The following is a 25621-nucleotide window of genomic DNA, read 5'->3' as shown; positions in this document are numbered from 1 at the left end:
TGCCAGAACTGGAGACCGACAGCGCCGACTTCATCTTTCAACAGGATGGTGCTCCACCGCACTTCCATCATGATGTTCAGCATTTCTTAAACAGGAGATTGGAAAACCGATGGATCGGTCGTGGTGGAGATCATAATCAGCAGTTCATGTCATGGCCTCCACGCTCTCCCGACTTAACCCCATGCGATTTCTTTCTGTGGGGTTATGTGAAAGATTCAGTGTTTAAACCTCCTCTACCAAGAAACGTGCCAGAACTGCGAGCTCGCATCAACGATGCTTTCGAACTCATTGATGGGGACATGCTGCGCCGAGTGTGGGAGGAACTTGATTATCGGCTTGATGTCTGCCGAATCACTAAAGGGGCACATATCGAACATTTGTGAATGCCTAAAAAAACTTTTTGAGTTTTTGTATGTGTGTGCAAAGCGTTTTGAAAATATCTCAAATAATAAAGTTATTGTAGAGCTGTGAAATCGCTTCAATAATTTGTAATAACCCTGTATATATATATATATATACCATCATCTTCTTCTCTGCGAATGCACAAACAGTGCCCGAACTCTTACGGGAATCGGCAACTCGCCGCGAGTAATGAGTATAATGGGCGTGGGCACTACGAATGTAGTGCGGGACAGTACGTTGAGAATGTGGGTTTCGCGGGAGACGTGCCAGAGATGAATCCCTGCAGTCGCGCTATCCTCTGGGTCCTCGGTGGTTCAGATGGATAGAGCGTCTGCCATGTAAGCAGGAGATCCCGGGTTCGAGTCCCGGTCGGGGCACAGATTTTCATCTGTCCCCGTTGATGTATGTCAACGCCTGTATACAGCTAAGGGTCTTCATTTCATTGTAATTTCATTCTAACGAGCTGCATGGTCACCGATGGTATCTGTTCTTTCGGACATGTCCCAAAGAACAGATACCATCTTAGTATATATAAAATTGTTTTTGTTTAAGAAAATATAAATCGTTGGTGCACGACAGACATGCTGTCGAGTACTTCCCTATATTATAATTCTAGTACGGCCCTTCTTATTCATCACCATACCCATGATTAAACTTCATCAATTACTGTAACAATGTACAGCTTGATTGACATCTGTAGTTAGCGCAGAGTACAACGTTTTAGTTACTACAAAGAACGATGCTGTTCCTAGTTTCCTTTTGTTGGAGGAACTTAGTGAGCTGGTTAGAGGTATCACCACAGTATACAGACACTGTGGTATCTCTGTGTTAACTTGGATCTTCACCTGCAGCATGAAGCTGCCAGTGAAGTGTACTATGTTGTATGAAATTGTTAAGAAGTTGACAGTTGCTTATATTAATGCTTCACATTTGGTAAGAGTAGAATAAAATTGCTGTTGAAATGAAAGTTCTGTGTGCACATTCTCACAGCACGCTTCTGCTTGTCTGTTGCAGGCGACGCGTACGATAGTCAAGTGCGGCTACTTGTTCGTGGCGCCAGGATGGGACTTCTCCAACCCACTCAACCGCACCAAGGTGAGTTCTTGCTCCTGATCACACACGAACTTGTTATTCGTGTGTCCTGAATATGTATGAACTTGCTTGGCTTTAAGTATCCGCTACTAAAATGGAAAGACATATTTACTGGTAACTGCATGATTTTTTCAACGTAATGTCTTCGGCAGGTATTAGAAGAGTGCTACAGTTCGCCTACATTTTCCTTTATAGAATGCTTAGATACGTCGTTTATCACGCAACACTAGCTGAAATTCACGCTTCTAATGTTTACAGTGAGACAAGGCGTTCACTGCTACATGAACGTTTCACATATTACGAGCACGTTCAGATACTCCAGGATTTATGATGGTTGTGCATAAAATACATTTCCACGTTTTCTAAGACGTGGAGAGGTGTCGGCATGTGGCTGTGTGCCAACGTGATTAGCAGCCCACTGTTTGGATTTAGAACTCGTGTCCTCGGTCTGCGAGGCGGGGCTTGTTAAGTAACCTGTTACCGCTGGTAACCGGCTGCTTAATGAGACTTTCCGTTACAAAGTCAGGTGGTGAATCGGGCAGATTCGCAGGAAGCATTGCTATTACAGGAAATGACAGTGATTGGTAGACAGAGAGATGGCAACTTCTGCTATGAAAGTTTCTCTCTTTGCTACATGGGTAGGTATAATGACCGCCGAAGATACTTAATAGCAGTTAACGCCAGGAAACTGTTGGACGAGACTAACAATTTGCAGACCACTTTCTGGTATCGATACACACCAAGGAAAAGTGGACGGGAGCCTTACCTATTTCTAGTGTGGACAGAATGCCTTAGTTCGTGAAACATGGACACACAATTTTTTTGCAGGTGACTTGTTGATTTTTAGTTTTTTCGTCATCGATCTTTCGCCCAGTTTGATGCTGCTCCCATCTTTTTCTATCTGGTGCATATAGTAGTCCTTGCCTATTCCTATTTTTTCCGCTCTAATGCTCTATCCAGCACCAAATTAACTGTTTCCAAGGACTATAACGATTGTTCCACTAATTAGTCTCTTCTTCCCGTAAGGATCTTCCATAAAGTTTTTTCATCCTCTATCCTGCTTAGATTTTAATTTTTGACATTCTTCAAAAACACTGCATTCCAAATCCTTACTATTTCTCTTTATTTCTGACATCACGTCTCACTTCCGTTACATGTTCTGGTCCAAACACACTCTTACGAAACTTATTCACGGTTCTACCAATATTTGATACCAGTGGAAGTCTTTCCAGAAAGAAAACTTTTTTGCGTCTGCAGATCTTTTTGATATCTTATTTCTCCCGCATTTCATTTATTTATTTGTCTATTTATTTATTTGTTTATTTATACATCGAGGAATCATTTCACAATATAGGATTTGTTACCATAATACAATGTACAATGAAAATACATAACTCCAACACACACACACACACACACACACACACACACACACAGAACATATGTTTATGAGGATAGTTCAGGACAAGTTGGTGACCGTGGCGTTGCTGAAGAAACCATCCCGGCACTTGTTGAAATGATTTAGTAAAACCTAAATCAGGATGACCTAATAGAGCAAAATCCACCATCCCGAGTATGACAAGAGCCAGTGTCTTAACAACTGCACTGCCTCATTCGGTTGGTCCTTACTCTACAGGATTCTCTTGATCATAAACAATTTTCCCCATACATCGTACAGTAAAACTGGTTTCGTACAGCACCGCTGCCCTCGCAAAGGCACGCTGGTGACTACAAGACCGCGAACATGCATGTCTCCATGTGCTCCCTTCAGTCTGTTAGGAAAACTGAGTCAGCGTCCCACTTCATGTGTGAGATATTGACATGAGTAGAATGAAAAAGACGTTGCTGCAATGCTCTGTAGATGTTGGCGCACTTTTTCGAAAAATCATTAGATTGATTGCAAAAGCATTACATTGAGATTATATATTGTAATGCGATAAAGTGGTGTAGCTGTTACCTTTAGCTTTTAATTCCTACTCTGAAGACTCAGTGTAAAATTTAATAGTGTAGCATGCGTTACCTCTGAAGTATCTGTTAGTTGCCTCTTTTAATTGTTGTTTTTAGTGACCGTTTTCATCTCCTTGTGCAATTTATATACAGATACATTCGTTGATAGAAAATGCTTTTCGTAGTTTTTTTTGTTTGTTTTTCCGTGATGAATGTATGTCCAAATTGGCTCCTGTTCAAAGATTATGTATAGAACTATTAGCGAACTACTTACTAATGCCTTGCGTGTTATGTGTGTATTCCCTGATGTAGATGTATTCACTTGGTGCAGAAAGGATAACCGTATTTTGTCGAAAATTGACTTGTTTAGAACAGTAGCTGTAGTACTACAAGGTCCATAATTGTAACAGCAACCAGCCACAATTAAGGTTTAACAAGATTTATTTGGATCAAACTCGGGAAGAGTAATAACTGAAATACCATAGACCTCAACATAGTTTGACTAGTGTAGTGAACATATATAATAAACACCGGTTTGGTTGTTCTGCTCAGATAAGATTGTTAGTAAGAAGCATTGCCAAATTGTCATGGTCGGAAAGATTAATGACGACTACACATTAAGACGTGTTTCAAGCTTCTTTTTCATTGGCTCCTCTGTGCACTTAACGAATAGATTCCTTAACCGCAAGTTCATAGAGGTGCTATTGCGAGCCGACTTCGAAATTCGTATCACACGCCTGTGAGTGTTTCTTGCCAGCGCCTAAGTAACTTTTATTCTATCTTAAAGTAATTTAAACCATTTGCGCGAAAGGATAGAAGAAGCGTGTGCTGTCGTCACGCCCGACGGCGTGCAGTAAATATGGTTGCCTAAGGCGTATGTAACGCTGTAGTGACCTTTTCTTACTTTTAAACAAGTTTTATAAATGTGGTTATGTTCTGACCATATTTATACAGAAACTTTTTCTCTGTGCATAGAATATTTTTTGTGTGTTTCTTTTTAAGGGTATATTGTACTTCGTACTTTTCACACGAGCTGTTACACTGACAAGACATTGTTGTACGCTTTCTATAAGTATATGAAGCACAGCATTCGAACTCACTACCAGATCTAATTTTCCTAACGCGAAACTCATCCTAAACGTGACACTCAGATGCGATCTGAGTCAGATATGCCCGCCACCTAACTGAATATATTACGCTATCTGCTATTTCCGAAATACATCTAAACGACTAGTGGAAATTCCTTTTTCCTTCCGTCCATGAAAGTTAACAAGATAACTAGGCATTAGCAATTATAGAAATAGGGCTATACTTTGAGCAGAGACACATTTTTCTTTAACACCTGTACATATTTCGGTGAAGTTTTAACAAGTTAGTGGTTTAATTTTCTTTTCTTTCAAAGAACACACAGAAATTTCGCTGATAGCATACATAACATTTCTAAAAATATATATTGCTTGATAGTACATCCTGAGGTTTTGTGTAACTGACTGTAATGTCCGGCACAGCTGATGTTTTGCTCCAGTTCATACTCTGCTAATAATCAGGACTTCTCAGTAGTACACAGTATTACAACGTACATGTATCTATGGAAATTCTAGGCCTAAAATGAAACTGTTGGTTATTTTGAAGGCTTTTACAGTAACCTAGGAAATGATATTTGAAGAACAGCTAACAAATCGGTGTTGACTGCGAAGTGTAAGGTAATTGAATTGCAGTAATGTAACGTTAGTTTCATTGTGGGCAAAGAATTTATATAAATGTGTGTAATACACTGTTGAGAAACCATGATTATTTGTAGATGTCACACTGGAGCAAAATATCAACCGTACTGTAAGTGGCAAACATCTACACTTACATCAGTATGTGATATTAAGGTCTACAGGGTGTCTCTCTTAAGAGTCTTCATACGCTTTTTCTGTGGTCTTGCGGTACATATTTGCAATTACGTGCCGGACGGAGTGGCCGAGCGGTTCTAGGCGCTATAGTCTGGAACCGCACGACCGCTTCGGTCGCAGGTTCGAATCCCGCCACGGGCATGGGTGTGTGTGATGTCCTTAGGTTAGTTAGGTTTAAGTAGTTCTAAGTTCTAGGGGACTGATTACCACAGCAGTTAAGTCCCATAGTGCTCAGAGCCATTTGATAACGGGTACTCTGCAGCGTCAGCACTGCCCCGCCGGCCCGCGCTGCCCTCTGCCGCCATGCAGCAGCGCTGCTCAGTGGCTCTGGAGTACTGATTATTTTTTGTGTTTCACCTTTCGTGTTAATACATGCCGACAAAACGAAAATCGCACTAGAGTAATTGAGACCGCTCACTCGATTGAGTACGTAAAAGTACATTTAAAAATAGTTTCCTTTCTAATGGGGAAACTAACCGGCGCTTTCTGTTGAAACTGGGCGTTGCGTCAAAGATGCGACGAGCAGTAACTGTGAAACGTCCCCTTAGAAAAATTATAAATGGCTGTGCTTAAACTGACACACAATACTTTTAGCGCAACGCATTCTGAGTTGTAATAATCCCTACAAAAGAATGGGGTCCTGACTAACAATGACCTATACCTTTCATGAATCACTTACCTCACAAAAATCTTCGCTACTCGAACTACTGCAATACAGCGAGCGCCACTACTGCCAGCTAAATAAAAGATTCAAACTACTGAAGGCACTAACTACTGATAGGCATAATTAGCAAGTGAAAGATTTTGATAGAGAACAAACAATGTATTTACCTTAATAGTGTTCAAAAGTCATTATATCGGTTCATGACATCAAGTATTACAAATTTACTCTTTCTGGCGTACACACGTCCAGATCGTCCGGTCTTAAAATTCTGCCATCTCTCTCCCCACATCCACCACTGCTGGCGGCTCACCTGCAACTGCGCAGCGCTACGCGCTATTAACAGCCAACTGCCCAACACTACAATAGCCAACAACAATGCAAACCAGCCACAGACTGCACACAGCACAGCCAGTGATTTTCATACAGAGCGCTACGTGGCGTTACCAATATAGAAAACCTAAACAGCCTACTTACAACTGTTAAGCGGACTGCAGCTGCACAATGCAAAAAACTAAATTGCAAATATCTGTCTAAACACCAGAAAAAATGCGCCTGGAGAGACACCGTGTACATTTTGTTCATAAAGTTATGAACATGAATACCATCAGCCCAAAACTGTACATGGTATCATTCAAATATTTTAGTTGTTACTAGACAGAAAATAAAATGATCCCACTTACGGTCGTGGACCTTCACCGACACATGAATGAGTTTTCAAGAATAATTAGTGTCTGCTGAGGGCAGAACCCTATTTCCATAATTATACACTGAAATAAAAAAATTGCAAGACCAAGGAGGAGTTATGCAAAAGTTGGTAGGCGTGTTTCTACATCTGAAAGATGATGTCTATTTACATTTCGCAGCAGTCGCGTTAGAGTAGCGATAGCAGTGCCGCTATGAGGATGCAAATCAGCTTTGCCCTAAATATACGCTGTAAAGGTCGTGAGCGTTAGCTACCTCTGAGATTGGATGTGGTGAGTTGTTGTTAGTCAAGAATGCCTTTAAGGCGATAAAGACACCATTATCAACACGCGAGTTTGAACGAGGTCGTCTGATAAGCCACGAGAAGCTGAATGTTCCTTCTGAGATACTGCAGAAAGACGTGGGAGGAATGTAGCCACTGTGCTTGAACGTTGGCAGTGGTGGTCACGAGGACGTAGGGTCGCAAGATGAGCAGGTTCCGGACGGCCTCGTGGCACCACTGAGAGGAAAGGTCATCGTGTTTGACGTACTGCATCTGCAGCAGCTGTCTGAGTAGCAGTTAGCACAACAGTGACACAACGAGTTGTTACAGATCATTTACGTCAACCACAGCCACAAGGCAGACGCCTTGTAGCGTGCATACCACTGATTCCAGACCATCGCCATTTGCGACTTAAGTGCTCTCAAGCGAGAGCCATTGGATGGCAAGGTGCAGGTCTGTTGTGTTTTCTGATGAAAACTGGTTCTGCGTTGGTGCCAATGATGGCCGTGTGTATGTTGTATTGTATTGTATTCTATGTTAACCGGGGCCTAGAAACGACGGAGAGGCTCCGTTCCCGCCGCAGCCGCAGTGGACCACAACCCCACGACGACTACCGCAGTCCACTTCACCCCTCCGCCGCCCCCACACCCAACCCTTGTGCGGTTCGGCCCCAGTGGACCACCCCCCCCCCCCCCCTCCCAGGGAACGTCTCACACCAGACGAGTGTAACCCCTATGTTTGCGTGGTAGAGTAATGGTGGTGTACGCGTACGTGGATAACTTGTTTGCACAGCAATCACCGACACAGTGTAACTGAGGCGGACTAAGGGGAACCAGCCCGCATTCGCCGAGGCAGATGGAAAACCGCCTAAAAACCATCCACAGACTGGCCGGTTCACCGGACCTCGACACAAATCCGCCGGGCGGATTCGTGCCGGGGACCAGGCGCTCCTTCCCGACCGGAAAGCCGTGCGTTACACCGCACGGCCAACTGGGCAGGCTGGTGTGTAGGTTAGGAGAAGGCCACTTGGTGGCCTGCAGCCGCGCGGTCTACGTCGCCATGTCACGGATTGCGCGGCCCCTCCCGCCGGAGGTTCGAGTTCTCCCTCGATCATGTGTGTGTGTGTTGTTCTTAGCATAAGTTAGTTTAAGTACTGTGTAAGTCTAGGGACCGATGACCTCAGCAGTTTGGTCCCTTAGGAATTCACACACATTTGATGGCTTGCAACCAACCAGCCCGCCTGCGTGATAAAGACACTAAACATGCACCTGGATGTCTGCTCTGAGGTGCGATATCATATTACAGCAGAAGCGCTCTCGTGGTTATTCCACGTACCCTCACTGCAGTTCTGTAAGTCAGTCTGGTGATTAGATCTGTTGTGCCAGCATTATAGACATGGAATTCACACACATTTGATGGCTTGCAACCAGCCCGCCTGCGTGATAAAGACACTGGACATGCACCTGGATGTCTGCTCTGAGGTGCGATATCATATTACAGCAGAAGCGCTCTCGTGGTTATTCCACGTACCCTCACTGCAGATCTGTAAGTCAGTCTGGTGATTAGATCTGTTGTGCCAGCATTATAGACATGTTTTCACCAACAGGATAACGCTCGCCTACGTACCGCTGTTGCAACCGAACATGCTCTACGGAGCGCCGACATGTTACCTTGGCCTGTTTGATACCCAGATCCGTCTCCAATCCACTCCAGCGTCATCCACAAACAGTATTAACCGTCCCTATATTGACCGACCGCCTGCAACCGGCGTGGAGCTGCATCCTACAAACTGACATCCGGTACCCGTATAACACAACGCATGCACGTTTGCATGCTTGCATTCAACGTTCTTTCGGTTACAACGGTTATTGATATACCAGCGTTTCACATTTACAATGGCTCATCTCGCGCTTACATTAACCTGTGATCTTGCAGTGTTAGTCACTTAAATATGTTAGCTAGACAAATGTATTCCCAAATATTTCCTTACTCTACATTATTTTTTGGTGTACTGATTTTTCCGTTAATCTACACTCCTGGAATTGGAAAAAAGAACACATTGACACCGGTGTGTCAGACCCACCATACTTGCTCTGGACACTGCGAGAGGGCTGTACAAGCAATGATCACACGCACGGCACAGCGGACACACCAGGAACCGCGGTGTTGGCCGTCGAATGGCGCCAGCTGCGCAGCATTTGTGCACCGCCGCCGTCAGTGTCAGCCAGTTTGCCGTGGCATACGGAGCTCCATCGCAGTCTTTAACACTGGTAGCATGCCGCGACAGCGTGGACGTGAACCGTATGTGCAGTTGACGGACTTTGAGCGAGGGCGTATAGTGGGCATGCGGGAGGCCGGGTGGACGTACCGCCGAATTGCTCAACACGTGGGGCGTGAGGTCTCCACAGTACATCGATGTTGTCGCCAGTGGTCGGCGGAAGGTGCACGTGCCCGTCGACCTGGGACCGGACCACAGCGACGCACGGATGCACGGCAAGACCGTAGGATCCTACGCAGTGCCGTAGGGGACCGCACCGCCACTTCCCAGCAAATTAGGGACACTGTTGCTCCTGGGGTATCGGCGAGGACCATTCGCAACCGTCTCCATGAAGCTGGGCTACGGTCCCGCACACCGTTAGGCCGTCTTCCGCTCACGCCCCAACATCGTGCAGCCCGCCTCCAGTGGTGTCGCGACAGGCGTGAATGGAGGGACGAATGGAGACGTGTCGTCTTCAGCGATGAGAGTCGCTTCTGCCTTGGTGCCAATGATGGTCGTATGCGTGTTTGGCGCCGTGCAGGTGAGCGCCACAATCAGGACTGCATACGACCGAGGCACACAGGGCCAACACCCGGCATCATGGTGTGGGGAGCGATCTCCTACACTGGCCGTACACCACTGGTGATCGTCGAGGGGACACTGAATAGTGCACGGTACATCCAAACCGTCATCGAACCCATCGTTCTACCATTCCTAGACCGGCAAGGGAACTTGCTGTTCCAACAGGACAATGCACGTCCGCATGTATCCCGTGCCACCCAACGTGCTCTAGAAGGTGTAAGTCAACTACCCTGGCCAGCAAGATCTCTGGATCTGTCCCCCATTGAGCATGTTTGGGACTGGATGAAGCGTCGTCTCACGCGGTCTGCACGTCCAGCACGAACGCTGGTCCAACTGAGGCGCCAGGTGGAAATGGCATGGCAAGCCGTTCCACAGGACTACATCCAGCATCTCTACGATCGTCTCCATGGGAGAATAGCAGCCTGCATTGCTGCGAAAGGTGGATATACACTGTACTAGTGCAGACATTGTGCATGCTCTGTTGCCTGTGTCTATGTGCCTGTGGTTCTGTCAGTGTGATCATGTGATGTATCTGACCCCAGGAATGTGTCAATAAAGTTTCCCCTTCCTGGGACAATGAATTCACGGTGTTCTTATTTCAATTTCCAGGAGTGTATATTTGAAAGCCAAGAAGGATAAAAAGTGATTTTCCACCGGTAGATTAATAATTACGCACTAACCTTGGAAGAATTACTGGCTACAAAGCAGATCATAAGCTTGCGCTAGAAGGGAAGTGAGTCATTTGGTGTAGTGGTCGTGAAGTTGGCGTTGCCAGGAAACGGTGTCAGGCACGGAGCTGAGCTCTTTACGACTGCCGCCTAGGTGAGGGCGCGCGGTAAGTGCAGCCACCTGCACACCTCGTGATGAGAAAGGCGCAAGGGGCTGTTGTAACTTCTGTGCCAATCAGTGCGCTGTGCTTAACGTTCCGTCGCACCGCCGAAGCGTGCCTCTAAATATTACAAGAACGGTCACTCAAACAGATAGTTTTTCTAAACTAAATTAGAAGTGCACGGCGCTGTTGTCCGTTAAATAGGTTACTGGGTACGTTTTCTCTTGGCTAGTATGAAGGCGATTCCGTTGAAATACTGAAGTCCCCAACGGAGGCTAGTTTGGTACCACTCGATACAGAGAGAGTCGGTTCGAATACCGACAGTGAAACTTGCAAAGGGCCTCGCAAACTTGAGAACCTTACAGAAACGCTATAATTGGCAGCGGGAAACGAACACAGAAAATTCTTACGTTCTTTTCCTAATTCTGTTTGGCTGAAAGGGCTAGATTACATTTGTACATCTTTAAGGAAATCAGTTTTGCATAAATTGTTGCTTGCAGGATGTAACAACAATGTTTATAAGGCTAACAGCAAAATAAATTAGCATAAAAAGTAATTGGTGGCAGTTCTTTTTTCAGACTTTCGTTATATCAAAAGTCAAGGAGTTTCAGCATCCAACATCCATCAAACAATCTTTTATTTGTTAAAATAAGATGTATTTATGTGAGCGAGAGTTAATGGATATAGTTGCATGTCATTTGCCAGTGTTGCTGCTGCAACGATCTTTATGTCGTTTCCAGGGAAGACCACGAGGTGGTTCTCTCATTTCGTCCCCTATTAAACTTACTTACAATAGGAAAAAGTCTCCACAGTCCAAGATAGATGCTATGTTACTGTTGGCGCACACATGTAAAATAGCGCCGTACTGGACAAAAACAAAACGACGAACAAGTGGGAGGCGACGATAGCGCTGTATCACTCACTGATTGAGAAAGCTGAGGTAGTCATAGCCAATAAAGAACACGCACAGCAAAGGAGTAGAATTCGACGAGCAAATCGGCGAATCCTTCTTCTGGAAAGCCAGCGGCGGGGTCCAGTACCTAAAGTGTATTGGACTCTGCAGAAATGTCAACACGTTCCGCTCCGCCCAAGTGTTGCACCGCATAGCTCTCGCAAAGAGGTACGTCATTGTATTTTAAAATGCGAAGTGTGTTCAGTAAGTAAGGTAATACTTCATTTTGTTGGCCAGTTTCGATTGAAAAATGCTGAATTTGTAGTGGGACATCGTGGAATACCTCGCTGCAATACATCTTAATTTCCTGAAGTGCCAATAGATGACGTCTCTGTACACTGCTTTCAAAATGACGTTTAGTAGGGAGGTGAGTTCCAAGCGGAGAGGTGTCTCGGTGTTCCATTTGACGGAAAACCAGAGCATCGCAAATATTCATCTACGCAGACCAGGAAGTGAACAAAAGCACGGTGAGTCGCTGGGCGAGGCGCCTGTCATCAGCGCAACAGTGTCGTGCAAATCTGTCCGATCGCCTGTTTTCCGGCCGGCCGCACACACCTGTGCTAGCCTCAGAAAGTTCAAGAAATTACTTCATCGTGCTCGTCGTCACAGAAAATGCACACACTTCTCCTTCCCCATGACAACGCAAGACCTCACAGAAATCTGCGCACCCTAGAGAAGCTCTCAAAACTTCATTGGATTGTTCTTCCTCATCCACCGTACAGCCCTAATCTCGCACCTTCCTTACTTGCATCTGTGTGGGCCAACGAAGGATACACTCCTAAAGCCGTCGGTATACGGACCGTGCTGTCTAACGTTAACGTTGAGCGTGCCAAGTTCAACGTGCTGCTGAACGTTCAGGAGCGATGCGACTTGTGCATACGGTACGTGGGCCCCAACGTGGTATACGCAATCGCAACGGAATCCAGCGGCTGTTGAGGGATGTTTCTAGTTCGTAAATCACACTGTTTACTCAACGGGCGCGCGTAATATTCCCACGTTAGCTCTATTAAAACGCACGTTTCCTCCATCGTCCACGAAAAGCAAAGTACCATGTTCAATCAATAAGGACGCAGCCTTAGAAAAGTTCCATTACAAACAGTGCGTACAAATTTGGAATACTTCTCCACATAAGATAAACATTATTTCATCATTCCCACATTTTAGTGAAACCCCAAGGTCTGACTTACTTGATCACTGTTCCTACCCAGTTGCAGAATCTTTGCAACATGTGAATTACGTAAAAGAAGAAGGAGCAAAATATCTTTATACAAGTAGCGCAAGCTGTCCTTTAGATTAAGCCAATCGAACAGTCACCCCTCAAAAAAAGGTGAACTTGTATTTACATAGCATGAAATATTATAGTCTATACCTATATTGAACTAATAATAAAGTATCAGAACCTAATAAAAACGCGAATGTTAGGGGGAAAAAAATTGGTTGTCAGGAGGCGAACCACCGCCCCCAAAAAAAAAAAAAAAATTCATTATTGGACAGTGACGCTATTCATTACTCTAAAGCAACATCACGCCTTTTGTATCTAATCATAGTATCTTACCGATCGGTAAAAACCTTAATCGTAGATATGTTACGAACTCAAATTTAATTATAACGAATTATACCAAGAACAATGCGTTTTGGGTGGATCTTCAGTGTGTCGCTGCCTTCAAATAGCCTACTCTCGTACGCAGTTACAATAATTCTTTTGCCACGAATATGATGTTTCTCATTATTTTATTGGAACGAATCACACAGTTAACAACGGGTTTTCCAGTGATTCTCAATTTTCTGGTGCTCAGAAACGGCATACATACATACATATAGGCTTGAAATGAATGCCAATATGGCGCCTCACGACTCTGTACTGAAGGGAGACGGCGTGCGTGTGACGTATGTGGCGATGTGCCATCTCATTGGTCAACGCTCAGACGCACGCTCAGAATGTCTGACATGCCAGATATTGCTCTGCACGTTCGGAAAGACTCCCGAGCGTGCTATTCCATGCTTTAGCGTCAGAAACTCGGCACGCTCAACGCTCGGATGCACGGTCCGTGTGCTGACGGCTTAAGGGACCAAACTGTTGATGTCATCGGTCCCTAGACTTACACACTGCTTAAACTAACTTGCGTTAAGAACAACACCCATGCCAGAGGGAAGACTCGAAGCTCCGATGGGAGAGTCTGCGCAATCCGTGACACGCTGCCTCAAACAGCACGGCCACTCCGCGCGGCGCGGGAATCAGAACGTGGACGACAGGGAGGTTACTGACGCAGCAGTACGATGGCTCCGAGGTCGACCAGTAAAGTGGTATCATGTGGGCATACAAGTCCGCCTAGAAAGATGGCGTAAGGCCGTCGCATTGAACGGAGATTTAGTTGACAAACAGGATTTTGTTGCCAAATGAGCGGAGAATAATGTGGTGCATTGGAATCCTGAATAAACCTACCTTCTTTGAGCAAAGATGTGTCGCATTGCTTAGTGAACGCCCCCTCGTAGATTTTGTTTGATTTTGGCCGTTCGAGCTAGGGTACTTGTCTTGCGAGAGCAACGACGAAGCAGTCCGTGCGACAGGGGACTGGTCGGCGGTAGCGGGGTGTGGCGTCGCAGGTGCAGGCCGCAGAGCGCGTGGTGCGGGCACGTGCAGGCGCAGCGTAAGCACGGCCTGTCCGCGGAGGGTCATCTAGCAGGCCGACGACCCCGTGCCATCTGCGTCTGCTCTTAGCATTCGCGGTGTCACCCGATGTTATCTGCCGCCGGCCGCACTGCGCCGCGCTTCCGCGTTGCAACATACCCACGGACTGCCCCGCAGCCGCTATTAGCAGTGCTACCGCCCATACCATATATGCTCTTCCCCCGGGGCGTAGCACTAGCAAATGGGAGCCTGGCGCCGCCATACGTTGCGGTACGTCTGCTTCGTACCTATTTTGCCAGGAGATACGTAACTACGTTTCGTTGGATGGTGCGTTCCAGCCAGGCATTTGACTCAGGGCTTAAGACACTGTTCGGTTTCGGGAAGCGTAAAAACCCCATTTGACTCATCCGGGTTTTCAATCATTTTTGTAAGTCACATCAGAAGACGGCTAGGTTGGTTCCTTCAGCAAGGTTTTTCCTGCTCTTCTTGATCTAATCACACCTCATCGTCCTCCGCTGTCCAACTCACATAGTCCTAATTATATTGACTTCTTTGTAGACGTATTCATACAAGTTTAGGGCATTCTCCCAATCGTCGTGTTCTACACTACCCAGTGTTTCTACTGGGTATCTGCCATTCATCATCTGTTGGTCCATCGAAGACTAACAAAAAATTTATTTTCCTTTATTGTTGTTTAAAATCCCCGCGATTGGTCGGTCTTAGATCCGATGACACTGCTCTTCAGCCATTTTTACTTACTGAAGAGAAGATTAAAAGTATATAAAAAACAGCGGAAAACACACATTTAAAAAAATACAGGATGACCCGGAAGAGGTAAAAATTGACCCACACGCTTGAAATGCCATGGGGTTTCATTGAAACGAAAAAAGAAGCACAAAATTACCAACAGATAGCGTTTCATATGATCCAAAAGCAATAATTAGCATCAAAATTGATTTTGAAGAAAGACAATATTGTTCATAACAAATGCTCAACATGGCGGCAGTCATTCATGAACACCAACACTAGTAGAGGTGCAGTGTTCTGAACAGCACTGTAGCCATGGTGAGAAATTGTCGTCGGATGTTGTGTTATTGCATCCCTAATGAAGACTGACGATTGCGGTAGATTCGCGACTGTAGGTAACTCCACAACGAATAATCACACGAATTCAGGTCTGGGGATCTGGAAGGCGAGGCATGACGAATGTGCCGGCTCAGCACCAAACGATGTGAAGAAGGGATCTTTCAGCCGTGTATCAATGAGATGGAGCGCCATCCCCTATAAAAGCCGTACCTCCCACTCGATGTTCATCAGCTAGGCTAGGAATGATGTGATTCTGTAACATATCAGCGTACCTCTCACCCGTCACGCTGACAGTTTTAAAAGCAGCATCCCGAATTTCCTCGGAGAAAAAGGGCCCGGTCATGATTTATAGGATAAATCAACACCACACCTTGACTTTCTCGTCATACAATGGGATTTCCAGAAAGTTCTAGGGCGCTGCAGTCATGGACCATCTGGCCTGGGTGTGAGTGTTTGTCCTTAGAATAATTTAGGTTAAGTAGTGTGTAAGCTTAGGGACTGATGACCTTAGCAGTTAAGTCCCATAAGATTTCACACACATTTGAACATTTTATTTTGGAAGTTCTAGATTTTACGTAACCAAAATTCTGCAGCTGTGTTTGTGTGTCAGAGTGTGAAATGGACTTAGTCGGTCTACAACGTTTTAGGCAACCAATCGTCATTTTCCCCCATTTTTTTTAAGTGTCCACATCACAAATACTCTCCCCGTCACAAAATCGCTGGTTAACAGTTCATAATGACGCTGGGTTTTGTACTGATAGCATTGTAAGGTACTCCTTATTGCTCTCCATACAGCAGGTCTTGGAATGCGGATGCGACGTGCGACTTAACGAGAGCGGAGATAAACCCGCTAAAACAGTGGTCCCCAAACATCATTGTTCACACGTTTCCGAAAATGCTATTGCCAGCGGCAAACTAATGAGCAGAAAGACCCATCATCGATTGGTAATCAATCCACGAATACTGTCGCACTTTTTAAAAAATATTGTGCTTCAAATTCGTAATGATGATGATGATGATGATGAGGTCCCATACTCCGAGGAGCGGAGACCCGCACCACCGTACTAAGCAAGGTCTTAGCGGAAGTGGTTTGCCATTGCCTTCCTCCGACCGTAATGAGCATGAACGATGATGATGATGACTCAACAACACCCAGTCCTCTCGAGGCTGGGAAAATCCCTGACCCCGCCGGGAATCGAATCCGAGACTCCGTGCGCGTGAAGCGAGAACGCTACCGCAAGACCACGAGCTGTGGACAGTGATACAAAGGAAAAAAATATAAAACCTCAGTTGAGCTGTTCTTGAAATACAGTTCGTGTGTCTCCCTTACCGGATAGTACTAAGAGAAAAAGATGGAAAGAACTGCGCTATTCGTCATTGGTTCGCTCAGCAGGTGCGAGAGCGTCACGGAGATGCTCATCCAAATGCAGCGGCCAACACCGAAAGAGAGTCGTACGTCGCGGTGAGGATGCCAGCTGAAATTCGAAGAAAGCCCATCGAACGTGTTACTTTCCTTCTAATGTATCTTAGGAAAAACTCGTAACACTAAATGAGAGTAATTCAGCTTACCAACAGTCTCACTTCCCGCACATGAGTCGTGATTGAATGAGGAGATAAGGAAGATGATGGTACGCGCTGTTAGTTGACGTCGGCAGAGGAATTTAACTATAGATTCCGAAGGCAAACGACCTCACTGTATTGGTAGATAACAAAGTTCTGAAAACCATAAACAATGCAACTCTCAGTTAAACACCGTGGCTTCTCTGTGACATCCCTTTCCCCTCTTTCACACACACACACACACACACACACACACACACACACACACACACACACAGGCACGCACGCACGCACGCACGCACGCAACACGCGCTCTCCCTCCCACTCTGACGAGGAGGAGAGTTGCGGTCCAGACGCTGAGAGATAAAGCTGCTATTTCAGCGTGGCGGCCCCGCGACAGGGAAGCTCGTTTTAAAGCGCTCTGGATGCGCGCCGTCGTTAGCGTCGTGTATCTGGCGGCTATCGCGTCACGTCTGCCGTGGCAGACTGCGCGGCCCGCACGTCCACCAACAGCGGCCGGCCGGCCTGTGCCGGTGGCGGCGTCCAGGCTCCACCCTGAGCATTCACCGAGGTACTTGTACCACACTGCGGAAGTGAGATTTCTAAGAGTACCTAATGTCCTTAAGACCCCTTGATACGTCATTCAGTCACCTTATCTGCACTGCAGGCACATGTTCACAAATATCTCCATTTCAGATTTATTTATTTATTTATTTATTTTTGCCATTGCCAGTCTGCATTTTATATCCTCTCCACTGCGGCCATAATTAGTTGTTTTTCTGGCCAAAAAGCAAATCTCATTTGGTGCTTCTAGTGTTTCACTTCCTGATCTACAAGGTGCGTTTCGTAAGTAATGCAACACATTTTTTTTCTCTCGGCCAGTTCGCTTGAAAAAATATGGAAGTTCTTGTGGGACATTGTGGATTATTCCCTATTCAGCCTCTAGACTTTCATGAAGTCCGATAGGCTTGAAAATGGTGTCTGCAACTGAGGTGCGTTCCAAGCAGAGAGCTGTTCAAAAATGGTCCAAATGGCTCTGAGCTCTATGCGACTTAACTTTCGAGGTCATCAGTCGCCTAGAACTTAGAACTAATTAAACCTAACTAACCTAAGGACATCACACACATCCATGCCCGAGGCAGGATTCGAACCTGCGACCGTAGCGGACGCTCGGCTCCAGACTGTAGCGCCTAGGTGATTTCCCTAAATCGCTTCAGGCAAATGCCAGGATGGTTCCTTTGAAGGGGCGCGCCCGATTTCCTTCCCCATCCTTCCCTCACCCGAGCTTGCGCTCCGTCTCTAATGACCTCGTTGTCGACGGGACGTTAAACACTAATATCCTCCATCCTCCTCCTGTAGCGCCTAGAACCGCACGGCCACTCAGGCCGAGAGAGCTGTTTTTGAGTTTCTTCTGGCGAAAAAATCTGAGCATCGCAGATATTCACAGGTGCTTGCAGAAAGTCTACGGAGACCTGGCAGTGAACAAAAGCATGATGAGTCGTTGGGCGAGGCGTCTGTCATCTTAGCAAGAAGGTCTCGCAGACCTATCCGATCTCCCGCGCGCTGACTGGCCACACACAGCTGTGACTCCTGCAGTCTCGTAACGCGCAGACACTCTCATTGGAGGTGATCGGCGGATCACAAACACCTCACTGCTCAGCTGGACGTCTCTGCTGGTAGGGCTACACACTCGTCCACCAGTTGCGGTGTGTGCCGGTTGGGTTCCTCGCCGTCTAACAGAAGATCATAATGAGCAACGAACGACAGGGATAATTTTTTGTCGAACTTTGTCACAGGCGATGAAACATAGGTTCATCACTTCGAACTGGAAATGAAACGGTAATCCATGGAGTAGCGCCACACTACCTCTCCTCCGAAGAAAATGTTAAGAGCCGCAGTCTTAACCGGTAAAGTCATGGCGACGATCTTCTAGGATTCTGAAGGGGTATTCTGTTTGATGTCCTCCCTCACGGTGCAGTGATCAGCTCTAAAGTTCACTGTCCTATCTTCAGGAAACTGAGGGAACAACTTCAGCGTATTCGTCGCCACAAAAATGCAAACGAACTCCTCATTCGCCGTGACAACACAAGGGCTCCCACAAGTCTGTGCACCCGAGAAAAGTTCACAAAACTTAACTGCACCGTTTTTCGTCATCCACCGTACAGCCCAGATCTCGCTGTCGTCTGTGTGGCCCAGGGAAGGATGCGCTCTGCGGGAAACAGTACATGGATTATGCGGAGGTTATTGATGTAGCAAGATATTGGCTTCGACGTCGATCACTAGAGTGGTACCATGCCGGCATACAAGCCCTCCCAGTAAGGTGGCGTAAGGCCGTCGCAGTGAATAGAGATTATGTTGAAAAATAGTTTTGTAGCAAAAGAGAAGGGAATATGGTGTATTTTGATCTTCAATAAAACCATCCTGGTTTCGGAAAAAATTGTGTTGTATTACTTAACGGACGTCCCTCGTACTTACTCAGCATCGCTTGACATAATATTAGTACATTCCAATAGCCTTGTTCTACATTTGCTGATGTTCATTGTATAACTTATTTTCGAGACACGATCCATTCCATTCAACTACTCTTGCAAATTGTTTGCCTTCCCTGACACAGTAACAATGCGATGACCAAATCTCAAAGTTCTGATTTCTTCTGCTCGAAGTTTAATTACGTTCCAAAACTTTTCGTCGGTTTCTTTCACTGCCAGCTCATTGGAAAGGCTGTTTGACAACAACATCGAAGATAAGCTACAACCATGTCTCACTCCCATAACAGTTACTGTTTCCCATTCATGTTCTTCGCTCGTATAACTGCAGTCTTGTACATAAACATGTAGTAAAAGACCTTTAGCTCCCTGTATTTTATTCCTGCTACCTTAAGAATTTCAAAGAGTGCAGTCCAGTCAACATTAACAAACTTTAGATAAATCTCCAAATGTTATAATAGGTTGCTTCAGTCTTATATTCTGAGATAAATCCCTGATGTTGGTATTACATTACCTGTTCCTGCATTTCTCTGGCACGCAAAATGATCTTTTCTGAAATCTGCTTCTACTAGCTTTTACAATTTTCTGTAAATAATAGTGTCAATATTTTGCAACAGTGTCTTGCCAAAACTACTTCTGAAGTTTCCACACCTGTCAGCACCCGTTATTTTAGGTTTTGTATTTTCTTTTACGTGCAGGGGTTTTACAGCCGAAATGTACGATGGTTGCCACTTTCAAACATATCCTAGCATTCTAATATTCTTTACCATTGTCTTTATGTCAGGCGGCCTGATGTTACAATGTAAACTGAGGCATCTTCTCAGTAAGAACCATCTCGTGACTCCTATGCAACATCTCGTCTGTTGATCCATAGGACAACGAGTATTCATGAAATTTCAACTTTTTAGTTTACCACATCTTTGACTCTTATATGATATGACCACCACTATTGATGATGGTTATGACAGTACGGGCACATCTTACGGGAAGACGAGCGTTGAAACATCATTTGCGAGACTGCAGGGAAGAATGTTCTAAGGCGAAATTTTGCGATTTGGATTTTAATTGGGACAGTATTCAAACGTTCATTGGGTCTGATCCATTAGGATACCACGTGATCGTCTGCACCTGCAGTCAAATGAGCTGTATGGTCGTAATGTGTAAGCAGTTTCAGTAAGTATCCTAAGCTCACAAAGTCAGGGAATTGGTGAGTAGACTTTCTGGGCGCAGGCCGTGGGTGAGTCGTGACCCCTGATGTTACAAAGCGTTAAATGTTTATGATGTCGGGACTTACTGGTCCACAGTGATCAACGGAGGTATTTTTCAGTACGGAAAATTTGCAACTCCTTCGCGAGTTCGGGCATCAAGTTCTCATAAGGTACATTTACAATTGTTGCCGACAAGTGCTGCGGCTTAGAGCGTGCACAGGGATGTCTTGTATTAGTTACTAGCTCGATGCTGGGGTGGTGTTCGCCGAGGAGACAGACTTCAGGTGTGCGAATTGATGTTTCCTTAACTGCAGGAAGTTCTGGAGACAAAATGAGTACACCCACAGTCCGCGACTATATATGAAGAAAGAGCGGTTAGTGGTTGCAGAAACTGCTAGCTATGGGCGCAGAGGCATAAACACGCCGCCTCTCGGCCGTACTTGAACCGTGCGCTGGCTTCCCGCTTATCGCAGTGGTCGTTCGGGTCGGCGCAGTCTGTGATGACGCAGCGTGAGAAAGAAGTGAGCACGTTCAGAATATCGGGTCATTGACATGGTCTCATAAATAAAACAGAGTACAGTCCCTTATATGCATATAGGCTGCACATTTTGTTGATGATAACCGCTAACGTGCTTTACCAAGAATGGAGATGTAATCACATAACCTAATCACCGTATTCATGATCACTGTCCCGTCTGTTAAGTAGTACGTGGAAGAAGAGAGTTCAGCCCTTGTATTCAAGGCTTAGATGTTAATGTACAGCAAATCTGTGAAATGTTAAGTAACATTTTGCAGCTTGATTATAATACGTGTCTTGAAGATAGTAAGTGAACCCTGATATATAATTCTTCGTCAGACAGTTGATCGGCTGTACAATGTGAATAATAAGAGGACATTCCCATGTCTTATAAACATTATGGTTGTCAAAGGATTTTTGTACCAGTATCTCTGATCCTCCAATAACCAGAACCGTACAGAATGAATCCTTGGCTATACTCGTGCTTATAACACAGCATTGCCCGCGTATTCATTTTGCCAATTTTATATCAGAAACGTATAATTCCGCAGCTGCTTCGCGTATCTACAACGCGATTTTGCAAACGTCTCTGAAGGAACACTTCTTCATAGCTCTGTAGACTACTACTGTTTTCGCCCACAGCCGTTTGCGCTCGCCGTTGAAAGCTGTCAAAAGCGGTGGAAGGTGTCGGGGATTTCCTTAAGTTGACTCATCTGTAGCAGTTTCTTCGTAGTAAAAAATAAATGTATTAAAATTTCGTGCACGACACGGCAGTTTTTCACGCATCTCATTGTTCATCTCCTAAACCATGATAGCTAGGTGATTCTTACTCCCATAGCGTTTGTTGACTGACAGTAAGGGATATGTGTACCAAGTTTGGTTAAAATCGGTCCTGTGGTACAGGAGAAGATGTGGGACACACACACACACACACACACACACACACACACACACACACACACACACACACACACACACAATATGTATGTATTTAGTGACTGGTAATGGAGGGTAAAATAAAACGTTTTGTGCTGTGCTACGAAGAACGGTCTTTTAATAATTTTAATTCCACGTTACATACTGGACAAGAGAACGAGAGTTGAGCTCCACCACTAGGTAGTAACGATTATAATAGTATCAGTAACCTCGTCGAGACTGGACTCTGAGATCTCTGCCATAAACCCAGACATCATCAAAAAAACTGGACTATGTCAACTGCAGTGCAATCTACAGGCGCTGTAGAACAAATTTACAGAGTACCTGTGGTCCACAGTACGCAGTCATTTTGCATTAGTATCAGGGTCATACAATTAACAAGTTTTAATTCATTCTTCTTTCCGGAAGACAGGGTTGGGAAGACTTTATTGTAAAAGTCAAAGCTATAAATAATCATATTTGGAAACGGAGAATTTCTACAGACCTACAAAATAATCTTGTAACGGTTTAGAGCGAAGAAGGCAATTTCAAGTTTCAAATTCTCGTCTTTTATGTCTGCGTTAAAACTAAAACACCAGTATTAAAATCACGCTGTTGTCTCTCATTCGTTAATTTTTGACGATGAGACAGAATGAGTATGAGGAGCTTAATGACGGAGACATACGAAATGTACACGTACAATGCTGTTTCCTAAGTGCAGTGTTTGTCTTGTAGGTATTAAAGATAAAGCGAACAGAGTACGTCCAGTACCGTTGCAGACACATTATTGTTGTTGTAGACAACGGACCACAATAACTAATCTCTTCTGCGAATAGCGTTGGAAATGTACTGTCTTTAGACTGGCTGAGAAAAAAATGAACAGCAAATGATAGTTTTTTCGTACACCCATTATCTTTAGCTACGAAAGTTACTGAAAATATTTTAAAATTACGCGAAATCATATGTTGTTTCTGTAAACAGCCATCCTTTAACCAAACAGTATACAAAGTGTGGAAAAAAAACAGGTTTACTTTTCACTCTATGTAATTATTAACTTTCTCTTCAAAAATGGTTCAAATGGCTCTGAGCACTATGGGACTTAACATCTGTGGTCATCAGTCCCCTATAACTTAGAACTACTTAAACCTAACTAATCTAAGGACATCACACAATCCGTGCCCGAGGCAGGATTCGAACCTGCGACCGTTGCGGTCACGCGGTTCCAGACTGAAGTGCCTAGAACCGCATGGCCACAGCGGCCGGCAACTTTCTCTTCAGTCACTGTTGCACCGTGCAGTTTTTCTCCATTAGGTCACACTACACACTGACATATCGGCGAATGATTCTGTACATATTATTACCAGTATCCATAGATGTCACCAGAAGGTACCATATGAATTACGCAGATGAATATGATGATTGAAATCCGTACCAATTTCAGCGACGCCACTCTAACCCGCAGCTCTGTCTTTTATTTTTTCTATTTTGTTTTCTACCTATACGCAAATAGATCTACAGTAAATTTATTAAAAGTGCTAAATAACATACAGAGAAATATTTACATGGTCTTAATAACAGTAATAAAAATGACAAATGCTACTACAGTAAGACTGTGATATTAATTCACAGCTGTTTCTTTTATAGTTACACTCGCTTCGTCAAAGAGACCTACAACGACATAATTAACACGATATCCTTTGACGTTAAGAGTATGGAGACTGAAGTCCGCAGCCAAAGTTTTGGTCCATCAACTCACATTAGGACCGTCGTGCAACAAGTGATCACAGTAGAGTTTCTTAAGGAGTGCATGAGATGGGGGAAAAACGAAGATTCTCCACTTTTCATTGGTAGGCCAATCAATTCAGTTTATATTGGTTATTTTGGAACATCGCTTTGGCAAAGGGTAAAAGTTTTGATAAGCTTGCCAGAAGATGGGAGTTACTGAGTTAGCAGTTGCTGCAGCATTTTCTCAGAAAAGTACATCACACATGTCAACTGTTACGTACTTTAGATGATTTGATGAGTGCATTCATTACTCTTCTGGGGGTTCCACCTTTCTCACAGTCCCACCTCCCCTCTTCTCTTCCTCTCCCCCCTTTCCACCCCGCCTCCCCTCCTTTTCCCCTTCTGCCTCCCCACCCTGCCACCCTCACCGTTATCCTGTAGACACACATACGTTAAGTCAATTTCTGGCGTTGGTCAGTGTACTAAAGCTATTAGTACGACAATTCAGGTTTATTGCTTGAAAGCGGCCATTACCCGCTCTAAAGTTCTCTTTTGACTTAACATTTATTAACTGACGATGCAATTCGCTGCCTAACTGCAGCTGCACTACTTCTTTACGTTTGGTAGAAACAGCAGATCTTTTCGACATTCTCTTATCGTTCTGTGAAAAAGACATTTTAAATTTCCAGTTGCTCCATTGTAATGTCATACTTTCTTTTAATCCGTTTTTGCTTTTTAGAGTTGCGTGCCTCAGTCGGTAAAAACGGAACCCTTTGTCGTCGATATGTCTGTTCGTTTGACGCCAAAGAACATTTTTTTTATGAACGGGTAGACATATCAGGTTGAAATTTGTCCCGTTTATGGGGGTCTACGGACCCTTGAGGGTGTAAAAAAAATTAAGCTATGTCAGACCAATCAAAGTATACAGCCATTTATGACACAAATACTGATACTCGCACACACACACACACACACACACACACACACACACACACACAAACTCATCGAAACCTATAGGGTGGTTCCCGTTGACGTAGACTTATGAAATTTGGCATGAAACAAGGTTCCACAGAACTAGTAAAGGAAAAAAAATCCGAAAATTTATAATTTGTAGTTATATCTCACAAAAAACTTTGTCATTTGTTATCAGAGTTCAAAATTGATATTAAAACAATCGGTAGTTCTGCATTCAGGCTGACTGGGTCGCAATATTAAAAGTCAAACATCAGGCAAGGACTGAGTTTATTGCTCCCATGACGAGTTTCGGAATTTATCCATCACCAGATCTCCTGCATCGATTGCTGCACGTAGATATGGCGTTTAAAGTTGTTTCGCGGGGTGTCTAAGTCGGAAGTGTCTGTGCACAGTTCAGTCGTTGCGTTACAGGGTAATAGTGCATTATGGGACAGGCGTCGATGATGAACAAAATTTTTGTTCAGGGACACAATGGTACGGACCTATTTCATTCGTAGCATTCCGCAACGTTATCCATTTCGAGTGATATTCTCGATGGAAAAGACATTTAGCTGATGCATCTGATAGTCTTCATCGCAACTCTGGCTGTACACTCTGCAAAGCACCATCCCAATGCTCCATTCACCAAGTTTACCCAGTAGTATAAATATTAGAATCAGTGTTGGTACACGGCAACCTATTACTCACAAACAAAAGATTTATGCCTTACACCCTGTTCTCTTTTATTCACAGGTAAGCAGTTCACCATACGAAGTAACTGTTAAGCAGCGCTTTGGAAGGTGATCAAAGGTAAGGCTGGAACTGCACTGCCGACACTCTCAAGGATTAACAGTACTGAGCGCGTGCTTGTAGTACGTATGCGTCACCTGTTCACAAACGCTGATCGTCATAGACCGCTGCCGTAGCTCTCTATCGAGGTAAAATACTTGGCTG

General features: G+C 44.8%; 1 protein-coding gene and 1 non-coding gene across 3 annotated transcripts in view; both read left to right on the top strand.

The window, feature by feature from the left end:
* LOC126189032 (protein outspread) overlaps positions 1 to 25621 on the top strand; it is a 763892-nt gene that overhangs the window by 387513 nt on the left and 350758 nt on the right. For both annotated transcript variants that reach the window (XM_049930867.1, XM_049930878.1), the window contains exon 2: positions 1417 to 1497. In XM_049930867.1, coding sequence (XP_049786824.1) covers positions 1417 to 1497 — 81 coding nt within the window. The remainder of the gene's footprint in view (positions 1 to 1416; positions 1498 to 25621) is intronic.
* On the top strand, positions 706 to 779 carry Trnat-ugu (transfer RNA threonine (anticodon UGU)). The gene has a single exon. It is a non-coding gene; the product is annotated as a tRNA-Thr (tRNA).

The sequence above is a fragment of the Schistocerca cancellata genome, chromosome 1 (assembly GCF_023864275.1).
Source record: "Schistocerca cancellata isolate TAMUIC-IGC-003103 chromosome 1, iqSchCanc2.1, whole genome shotgun sequence".
NCBI classification, from domain to species: Eukaryota; Metazoa; Arthropoda; class Insecta; order Orthoptera; family Acrididae; genus Schistocerca; species Schistocerca cancellata.
This window is presented reverse-complemented; position numbering and strand designations above follow the sequence as displayed.